The 10308-nt window shown below is 49.3% G+C and overlaps 2 protein-coding genes across 3 annotated transcripts; both read right to left on the reverse strand.

The window, feature by feature from the left end:
- Positions 1 to 1384: 1384 nt before the first annotated feature.
- HOXC5 (homeobox C5) lies at positions 1385 to 2791 on the reverse strand. The gene is made up of 2 exons (XM_044677570.1): positions 2338 to 2791; positions 1385 to 1599 (listed from the first exon to the last, which is right to left on the reverse strand). The coding sequence occupies exons 1-2, from the start codon at positions 2789 to 2791 to the stop codon at positions 1385 to 1387; spliced, it is 669 nt and encodes a 222-aa protein (XP_044533505.1).
- Positions 2792 to 5594: 2803 nt separating this feature from the next.
- Positions 5595 to 8432, reverse strand: HOXC6 (homeobox C6). Of its 2 annotated transcripts, none has more exons than XM_044679615.1 (2): positions 7527 to 8432; positions 5595 to 6720 (listed from the first exon to the last, which is right to left on the reverse strand). In XM_044679615.1, exons 1-2 carry the CDS (start codon positions 7924 to 7926, stop codon positions 6413 to 6415), a joined length of 708 nt encoding a protein of 235 aa, XP_044535550.1. In that variant the 5' UTR covers positions 7927 to 8432; the 3' UTR covers positions 5595 to 6412. The 2 variants fall into 2 exon arrangements, with proteins under 2 accessions (XP_044535550.1, XP_044535549.1); XM_044679614.1 differs by having other exon boundaries at positions 5595 to 6744.
- Between the last annotated feature and the right edge of the window lie 1876 nt (positions 8433 to 10308).

The raw sequence follows: 10308 nt of genomic DNA on the forward strand, positions 1-10308 counted from the left end.
CTCTCTGTGCCAGTCAACCTAGGATCCCCAAAGCGGCTCTTCAAAGCCCTTCTTTGGGAATGACCTCCAAAGGTAGAAGGCACCCCTTAGGAAGCCTCTACAAAAACTTTGGATGCCTCCATCCCATTCCCTCTCCCTTCCCCGTCAAGAAAAAGAGGATTCGATGGCTGCCTTTGGACTTTATGTCTATTGGTCTTTATTCAATATGACAAAATATAGTTTCATAATGGACCCGGAGTCAATAAATAGGTGGGTGACAGTGGTGGGGGAATTTCCCCCAAATAAAGTTGCCAGAAAGGGACTACATGGTCACCAAGCGTTGGTACTGGAGTCAGAGAGCACATCACATGAAGGTGGACCCCAATACATACAAACAGTGCAGGGACTCCGGGGAGTCGGCCCTCGGCATGCGGGGAGCTGGTTTGGGGTGAAGTTCTCCCCCCCAAACTGAAAGAAGGAGGAGTGCTTAGGGACATCGAGAGGGCCTGGAAGAGGGTGTCCAGAGTTCATTAAATTTTTCCCCTTTCATATGTAAATCATAAAAAAATAATGAAAATCTAGTTGAACAAACAGAATAAACGAACAAGAATGAAAAACAAGCCCACTCACTCTCGCACACAGTCAGACATCATCACTCACACCTAGAGAATCCCTCAGCACTGGGAAAAAGCCACCCGGCCTGGGCCTGGTCCCAACTCGCCAGCTCTGGAGCAGGGCCCCCTCGAACAAAGAAAGGCTGAAGGTCGGCTGAAATGGGGAATTACACATTTCAATCCCAGGGGGTTCAAAAACTCTGCCCAAAGAGGGTTGCAGGGGCGGTGTCCAAGTCACTCCAGCCCTGGCTAGACCGCTACCGGCCTCTTTCAGGAAACCAGGGATGAAGGGGACAAGAGTCTGGGGTTAGGGGGTTCTTGGCTGCTGCCTTGACTGGTGGCGCCTGAGGTACGGGGAGGATTTTGAAGGCAAAGAGCTCTTTTCCTTCCCGGCCTGCCCCGGTAGGCAGTCCCGGTGTCTAGATCATTTTAGTGGGACCCCCTACGGAGATTTCACTGGGTTATTCGGTCGCCAGGAGGGCTTAGGGAGCCAGACTGAGGAAAATGTGAATGAACACAACAGCACACTCTGAGTCAAGCTTCGGAAAGCTGAATGCTAATCGAAAACCGCTTTTGTTTGCGGGTTTGGGAGAGTCCGTGACAAATCCCCCCAGTCCCCGCACACACCTCCACCCCCAGCCCCTGAAAATGTTCACACACACACACACACACACACACACACACACACAAATACACACACACGAAAGAAAATGAAAAGTTTCCCCAAGGTAGATCCAAGCCAACTAGAGAAACTATTGGAAGGGTGCCGTATCCCCAGCTCCCTCTTCCTTTTAAAGAGCCTCTTTGCTTTTTAATTTGGAATCCTTCTTCCATTTCATCCTTCGGTTCTGGAACCAGATCTTGATCTGTCTCTCGTTGAGACACAAGTTGTTGGCGATCTCAATTCGCCTTCGGCGGGTGAGGTAGCGGTTAAAGTGAAATTCTTTCTCTAATTCCAAAGTCTGGTAGCGCGTGTAACTGGTTCTGGATCGCTTGCCGTCTGTCTCTGGAATATAAAGCCCACCCCAGCAAGTGCAGGAACGGGTGAATAGTTTTTTAAAAGTCCCACCGTCTTCCCACTCCACCCCCACCCTAAGATGGGTCTCAGAACTAGCCCCAGCGGACTGGAGAAGAGGGCAAGCGGGCAAAGGGGTGAGGGAGGGAACGAAAGCAGCCCCTGGCCCTAGGGAGAGGCGAAGACACTTGGCTCTGAGCTCGGGAAACTTTCCGGTCCGACACTCACTTACCCAGAGGGGGCCGAGGGGGATGGGGAGGGAGACCCGGACTCCAGCGAGACAATGAGACCTCCAGACCCCGGCACAAGGGGATCCCCCTCCCTTCTCCTTCCTTGCTCCCTCCCTCCCTCCCTCCTGGCTGGAAAGTCTCCTCAATCCCCCCCAAATGGGAAGCATTTCCCTCATAAAGGGGGTGATGGGGAAGGGGGGGATCCCCTCTCTGCCAGGCCAGTGTGCCTTACCCCTCAGATCCCTCTATTTTTTTAACTCCCTCCCTCCCCCCCCAAAATTGAATATTGCCTTTTATACACGTTTTGTTCCTATGATCCAATTATGTCGTCGTAAATTTGGGCGCATACAGCCTCTAAGCCTTTTAGTGGACAGTTTTACGAGCAATTGATGCCTGCACCGTAAAATTTATGGCCGCAGGTTTTTTCTTTTTATTTGCCCCGTATGGCCTATAAAACCCAGGCGGACCCGAGCGCACAAAATGAAGCCCTAAAGTTTACCGTGGCTCATGTGGAGTTTGGTCATCCACGGGTATATTTGTGGCGGGGCCGGTGGCTGGCTCAGTCCTGCGGGCTGCCCAGTCTGAGCCTGTTCTTCCTTGATCTCCCCACTCCCCTTAGATCTGTCCTCCAGCGCCGGGCGAGCCGCCTTCTGATTGTACATCCCGGGGTTTAGAGGAGCCGGTTCGTCTCTGCCCAGAGCGTGTCCCGGAGCTGCCACCGTGGTACAGGCGGGTCGGTCTGGGTGAGGTCTAGGAGTGGCAGCCATGTCTAACCCGTGGAGAGAGTTGGAAGGAGCAGGCGGTGGGAAAGTGATGCTTAAGTCCAATCCACTGTAGCAGTACCTGGATGGCTGCACCTCTGAGACAGATCCATAGTTCCCACAAGTTTGCATGCTATAGGCAGGAATATTAGGGCTTTGCTTATAGAATGAATTGGCTACGTAGGAGCTCATGGCGGGGAGGGACGAAAAAAATTTCTGCACCCTTTTTGATTAAGGGTGATTTGTGACTCTTTGAAGTTGAGGGGTTTTTTGTTCTCCAAAGTGCACAATTTATAGGTGGAGATATCTCTTTCTTTATCCTATGCGCGCTTTCCAAATAAGGGATCCTTAAATAGAGTCACGTGACTCGGGCGGCCACTCATAAATTCGGCTTGATGACCTCCGGGAGGTTAGTGATGGAAGCCGGCGAAACGCATCTTGATATGTTGGCACAGCCCAACCGAGGGGAGAGGGATCGAGAGAAAGGGAGAGAAGAAGGGGGAGAGGAAAGAAAAAAAATGGTTGTTGGAATTAGGGGGTAGCGGGGACAACGAGTCCACAGCGACACCTGGCGTAGACTCGTTAGTACTGCACCCCGGCTCGTCCTCCTCGCCTCTCCTGGGTGGATTTTTCTACCCTGGCGAAGAGAAGCTGTGCTGTTTGCTACACAAACCCCCCTGAGTTGGCCTTTTAAATTGTATTTAATTTTAAGGAAAGATGGGGCCTCGTTTAGGATGCGCAGAGGGGCTTTTCTGAATAGATTGTCGCCCCTCCCTCCCCCAGGGCCTTCTACAATCGCTGGAATGAGCTAGTTTGCAAGAATTTGTGTGTGTGTTGGAAAAGGGGGGAGAGAGCTGAAAGGGGAGCAGACGCTAAATCCTTCATTTAGTGGTGGCTGGAAGTGGGTCTTTTTCCACGTCTCCTAATTAAAAGGGCCGAAATTTCTTGCCTCGGGGAAGAAGGAGGACCAAATAGAGCTCATTAGATTGCCAAAACGACTGGACTTGGAGAGGGGGGCCAGTCACTCGGGGGTGTTTGGGGAAGGGGAATGCCTGCATCTACAAGAGTTGGGGAAGCTGAGGTAGGTGTTGTGGAGGCCAAAGAAGACTGAGGGGATGTCTAAGAAGGCCTTGGAGGTGAGGAGAAAATAATTTTGATTAGACCTCACTCCACATCCACTCAGATTCACCTCCAGAGCAGAAATCAGAGCCAGTTAGTGGGGGTAGGTGTAGCATAAACGATGGGGGTGTTTTATGAGAAGTCAGACACAAAAGCCTGTCAATGAATGTGGTTTGAGTGGAGAAAGGGGTATCAGTGTGTGTGTAACACACATGTATTCAATATGTCTCTATAGGCATAGAAAAGAGATTCTGCGAAGTCACAGGAAAGTAGGATTTGTATAAATTTAAAAAAAAAATCTTAAATGGCTATTTTCCACCCTTTGGGGCAGGTGTTTGGAGGCAGGAACTTTCTGAGGCCTAAGGTATTCTGAGGTAGGTTCCTTAAAGTCAAACTCTCTATGTAGTATGAGTTTCTTCGGGAAAAGGGAGGAAGCATGACAGAAAAGAGGGAAGACTTTGGGGCAACAGAGAGGAGAGGTCTGGGGGGGAGCAGCCAGCTAGAATAGGTCCCAGATCAGGAAGGGAGGGTCATGGGTTCCCAATTGGAGGAGAGCCCATTAGGATGTCTGCTGGTTTCCATTCCTATTTCCCCAACTCCAAATCACTTTCTCTCCCTTCCTTCCTTCCTTCCTTTCTTCCTTCCTTCCTTCCTTCCTTCCTTCCTTCCTTCTTTCTTTCCTTTCTTCCTGGGGAAATCTCCGCCTCTGGATTGAGAAACACCAAGGTCTGGCAGCTGCTTGGAATATATGGGGTTTGGGAAATCTTCTTGGCTTTTCATTCCTCTTGAAGACCCCATCTCAACATTCCAATTCACTGGGGGAAGGAATTCCTCCCCAATTTGAGTCAGGCTTTCTAAGCAAGGCCGGAGGACAAGAGAAGGCCCAGAGCAGGGGGAAAAGACCAGGGGAACTTTGTATTCCACCAGATTTGAAAGAGTGAAGGGTAATCTGAGGGAGAAGAAGGACTGGGGTGCTGATGGGAGGCCAGTGAAGAAAGATGTATTTTTCCTTCTTATGTCTGAGTCCCAGCAAAAGAACTGAGTTTCTCCGTCTTGATTTTTCTAAGCTTCCTTGCATCTCCAAATCCTCTGCGAAATGCCTCCAAAACGTTTCTTCACCTTTTTTGCTGCCTCCACCACACATATCAGCCTTAGTCAGCCCCTGGTTCAGGGGTGTGTTTGCCAGTTTTTTTCTCTCTTCTGGGAGCTTTGCGCCTTGAGAGAACTTCTTTTCTGTCCTGGATTTTATTCTTTTTTTGGGGGGGGGAAGTGGGGTCAGAAGGCAAATCTTCAAGGTTTGAAGTCTTTAAGAACACTCTGGGAGTGGGGTTCGATTCCGATTTGAATTATTGGCTTTTAGAAGTAAAATTTCCAGTGAGAAATTCGATTTTTTTTTTCCTAGGGGGAGGGAGTAAGAATCAAAGACTGCCTTTTCCCGGGGAAGGGAGCAAAGGGAGCTTCTCTCAGCTCAGAGCAGAAGGACAAAGAGGAAGTGGATAAAGAATGTTTCGGGGCTCCTGCTCCAGGAGTATTTGAGAGAGAGAAAACCAGAAGGGAATGGAAGTGTGCAGGGACTGGAACTGGGGCTGCGGGAGAGAAGCAGCCGCCAGGGGAGGCATAGAGACGCAGCAAGGACTCGGCGCCAACACCAACTTTCGCCCACGATGTACAGGAAAGAGATGGGGCGAGCGAATGAGCAGAAATCAGGATATGAACTTTTAAAAATAATATCAGTTTTATTAAATACTCGAGGACCGGTCTGGGAGACGGATTTATACAGGAGGGTAACACGAGGGGCATTTTTTTCTTTTTTGTTTTTCTCTTTTTTTTTTCCCTACTGGCTAAACAAATTTCATTCATATTTCTTTCTCCTTTCAGTCCCCCCCCACACACCTTTTTTTTTTTTAATTTGGGATTGAAACATTGACGGCGCTAAACATAAATATAAATACAGAGACCACAAATACAGCTAAAAATATTCACACAGAAACTGTCACAGTTTGTTATATGCCATAATGACCCCCAAGGATTCTTTAAATAGGATTGGGCTATGTTGGAAAATATGTCGGAGCTTCGGGGGGACTGAGCTGGGGTACTGGGATTGGAACTGGGACCGGCGGGGCTTGAAAGAGGGAGGAAGCTTTCTGCCCACTCCAGCAGCCCCCATGGGTTGCTTAAGACCCTAGCAGTATCGCTAAGGCAAGGCCTCGCTGACTCACTCGCTTTTAGAGCCCCTCTCGCCCCTGGGGATGCGGAGTAGGAAATAGGCGCCTTGTGGGTCGGCTCTTTGCTGCTGGGCCTTGGAGTGGGGCTTGGGGTGCAGGAGGGCGGAAGATCCAGTCCTCATTCAAAGTGAGCCCAATGGTGTCCGAATAGAGGTTCAGAGACCTAGGCCCCCAAGGCCGGCGGGATCAGGGAGGTGAAGGGAGAGGAGGCCGAAGAAAGGAAAGGAAAGGAGGGAGGGAGGCAAGGGAAGGAGGAGGAGGGGGGTGTTTGGGGAGAGGGAGCAGGGCGAGATCTGACTTGAAGGTCCACATTTGACTCCCTAGTCTTCCTGAGGGAGTCAAAATATAAATTGTGCCAGTGATAAATATAGGGTATGTGAGAAAGGAGGAGAGCAGAAGGTCTGGGGAGGAAGAGGAGAGGAGTGAACTGGGGAGTGGGGGGGGGGGTTTGGGGGAGGCGAGACAGTTTTCACTCTTTCTGTTTTTCTTCTTCTGTCTCTTCCCGCTTCTCCTCCTTGCCGCCTAGGCTATCGGCTGCGGCCCCTCCGCCGCCCCCCGACAGCGTGGAAGTGAGATTAGACTCCTTTTTCCATTTCATCCGGCGGTTCTGGAACCAAATTTTGATCTGTCTCTCGGTCAGGCAGAGCGCATTGGCGATCTCGATCCGCCGGCGCCGGGTTAGGTAACGGTTGAAGTGAAATTCTTTTTCCAGCTCCAAGGTCTGGTATCGAGAGTAGATCTGCCGGCCGCGTCTCCTATCCGCCCCATAGCCGACCCCTAGAGATCCGGACACAAAGCAAACTAAAAACAATTAGTAAGGGGGAATGATCCTAATAATTCACCTAAGGGGGAAAAAAGTGTCCCTGTCCCGCCCAACTCCCTCAGCACCCTACTGTACCCCTGTCTCCTCTTCTCTGCCCCACCCCCACCTTTATTCCTCGAAGCCCCACAGCGGGGGGATACTTGGACCCCAGCTTCCTCCTAGGTCCCCCAATATAGGCAATGGGTATTGTCCCAGAGGTGAGAGGATTAAGAGGAGGGTGAAGTGCTATCAGGCTGAAGGAGAAAGTCTGCAGCCTAAGTTTAAAGGGGGGGGGGGTAGAAAGGAACCCCAATTGCTTAGGGGAGGGGGAAGAGAGGAGAACCCTCTAGGAGTGCATTTGACTTGATTTTCCCTACTTTCTTAGGGTCCCTCCGCTTCGCTCCCTCTCCTAGCCTTTAGAAACTTCTCCCCCTCTCTTCTCCTCTCCCCTCCCCCTTCACTCTTCCACTCTGCCTGACTCCACTTTTAGGGGTTCCCCCAATCCTTCTCAGTCCCAGTTCCCAGCCCTAGCCTCACCTTTCCCTTAGCTCGCCTGCGACCCCTCCAATCCATCAGGGGAGAGGGAGCGAGGAAAGGGAAGGAGGAGGGGGGAAAAGGAGGAGAAGAGGGGGCCCTGTCTCGACGCCGGCGAGGAGAGAAACGTGATTGTTTTTATGGCGCTATAAAAAAAAAAAAACTCTCTCCGCCTGTTCTTCTAGGGAAGCTGCTCATAACGCCAGTTCACTTTATTTAATTTATATCTTGGAGCTGTAAAACTCACCACTGTGCGAATTCATTCGCTGCATCCAGGGATAGATCTGGATACTGGTTTTCTGGTCTTGGGGAGCAGTCCTGCTTTGCTCAGAGCTAAAGTCCTGGGCCATTGAGGTCTGTGTGTTGTGTGCTAAGGTGTTCTGCCTGCAATTTGAGAGCATGTCTTTTTCCTGGTAAAAGGAATTAGATCCATAGTCATACGGCCCCCGGCTCGAACTGAACACGACATTCTCTTGTGGCGAATAAAAGGGAGACGAGTAGATCCGGTTCTGTGCCACCGCCGCTCCATAGGTCGAGAAATGTCTCACTGGATCATAGGCGGTGGAATTGAGGGCGACGTTGGGGAGAACGTCCTGACCCCCGGCGAGATGGCACGATAAGGACGGGTTAGTGAAATAGGAATTCATCCCTTCGCCTTTACCTGGTCGGGCTATGATTTCTTTAATATTTATTTCTGTCTCCAGTTTGTACTCGGAACTAGATGGTTATAGGGACGGCTCCAATCCAGGACAGACAAAATGACAAAGTCAGCTGACCCCCTCGGAGCCAATCGGAAGCTAGATGTCAAGAAGGGGGAAAAAAATCGCTCCTGCTTCTGTTGATTCCCTAGTTGAGACTAAGTGTGTGCATTCAAAGTAAGACTTGGATTTCTTTTAATATATATTATATTAGTATATAATATATACTGGTGTAGGAAACCAGGTTTAGGGAGCAGAGGAAGGGGGAGGAGGGGCAAGGCAGGCCCTAGAGCCAGCCAGAGAGGGAGAAAATCCCCTCAGGAAAATCCTACAACCAGTGCTAACCCAGATTAAATTTGCCCAGAAGCTGGTCTGAAGGAATCAATGCATTTCCATCTGACTGTGTTATATGTATGGTCGCATCTTTTACCCTAAAATTGTTCCTGCTCCACTCAGGGATGAGCCCCTCAGTGGGCTGAGGAACACTAAGGCACCCACTCCTAGTTTCCTTGGCTCCCTCTGAGTGGGAGCTCAGACAAAATAGGATGGTTCTTTCTACTGTTTAAAGAGCAAAACATATCGGAGGAAAGAAATTCCATTAAATATAGTGGCCAGTGGAGAAAGAATGGGACTGAGAATCTTGAATGTGGAGTACATTTGGAGGAGCAATCCAAAGCCCACATAAGAGACTAGGGGAGCCCTCAACTTCACAGAGACAGTGAGAAGTTAGAGAGCTGAGCTGGAGTAAATGGGACCTGGATTGTGCCTGCTTCCCCAGGCTTCTCCTGGGGTCTACTCCTAAAAGCATTCTTCCTAAAAGGGAGAATTTTGTTTATAAAGTTTATAGGGTTGTTTTGTAGTGGTGTTGTTTTTATAAGAGAGAGAGAGAGAGAAAGAGAGAGAGAGAGAGAGGAGAGAGAGAGAGAGAGAGAGAGAGAGAGAGAGAGAGAGAGAGAGAGAGAGACTATCTGAGGGGGTTTCTGGAGACATCAACTGTGTTTATGTTGGAGAGAATTTATGATATGGAGAGGGTTGGAGCTAGTGGGATAACTCACCGAAAATCAGCTAGGAATAATGTTCTTGGAGAATATAAGATCTGTTGGGACTGAGGGACTCTCAGTCCCCAAATCTGAAGCTCTAAGTCCCCCTCTGGACCTGCTGCTTGTCAGTAGATAAGCACCCAAACTCTAGCTTCCAGGGTTTGGAATACAACCCAATAGGAAATACTCTCCCAAACTGAGAGGAATGTGGCACTTGGACCCATGTACCCTCTCAGCAACCTTCATCCCCCATCTGTCCCTCTATTTTTTTTTTTTTAACCAACTTAGTGCATTGAGCAGAGGAAGGAAAGGAAAGGAGTCGATGGCTTCAGAAGGAACAGGAGTGGCAGAACATACATAGCAGAAGGTGTTGTGATGAGGTTTCTCTTCTGTTGAAGTCAAACTTAATTCATTGTCTGCGACATAACCCAGAGATCCTTTGATTTGACAAAAGGGGGGCTGAGGCAGGGGGTGGGTTGAGGAAAAGAGCCCATATTTTTCTCCCTCTTTTTGGCTATAACAAGAACCCGGATGTCGAAGGATTTTATGATCTTTTCCTTCTGTGTAACAAAGCGAAGTAATCAATGGGTAGCAATAAAGCCATAAACGGGACTACACTGGGAAAAAAACTCGTTAATTCATCTTCTATAACATTAAGGTTTCCCTGGAGTGTCGCAGGGGGGAAAAATAAAGTTTGTAACCAAAAAGAAGACAGTGTGTCGTGGCTAAAGGAGAGAACATGTTAGTTAACATATGTACCTTGTTACTCGATTGACGTGTCTTCCTGTGAAGCAACTTGGGTTGCCTATTAAAAAAAAAATTTCATTCCCATTTCAGATAGTAGAGGCAGATGATTAACTAGTATTTTTTCTGGGGGGGGAACCCTTCAATTGTTTAGGGATTTCCTCTTGGCCTTCAAGCTTTCTCACCACAGAGGTGGAGAAGAAAGGAGGGGTGGAGGAAGGATTATCAATTAAGAAAGAAATTTCGACATGTGTTATCTCATTTTTAATAACACACCAGCACACGCGTGTGTTGTGTTCCTCTCTCTAGTATCCAGCTGCCCCCGAATTCATGGCATGCCTAAGCAGTGGTTTGCAACAGCTGGCTTGGTCTCCAGGCTCCTGTAGGGTAGGAAAGGGCAGAGAGAGAAGGTGGGGAGGGAGGGGGAAACTAGAGAAGAGGCAGAAGACAGATTCTCGAACCCCTAGAATGTAAAGCCACATTTGGTGGGTCTCCCCACCTCCCTTCTGCTCGAAGAGTATCGGTGTAACAAGTAGAAGTGGCCGGA

The sequence above is a fragment of the Gracilinanus agilis genome, chromosome 5 (genome assembly GCF_016433145.1).
Source record: "Gracilinanus agilis isolate LMUSP501 chromosome 5, AgileGrace, whole genome shotgun sequence".
Taxonomy (NCBI): domain Eukaryota; kingdom Metazoa; phylum Chordata; class Mammalia; order Didelphimorphia; family Didelphidae; genus Gracilinanus; species Gracilinanus agilis.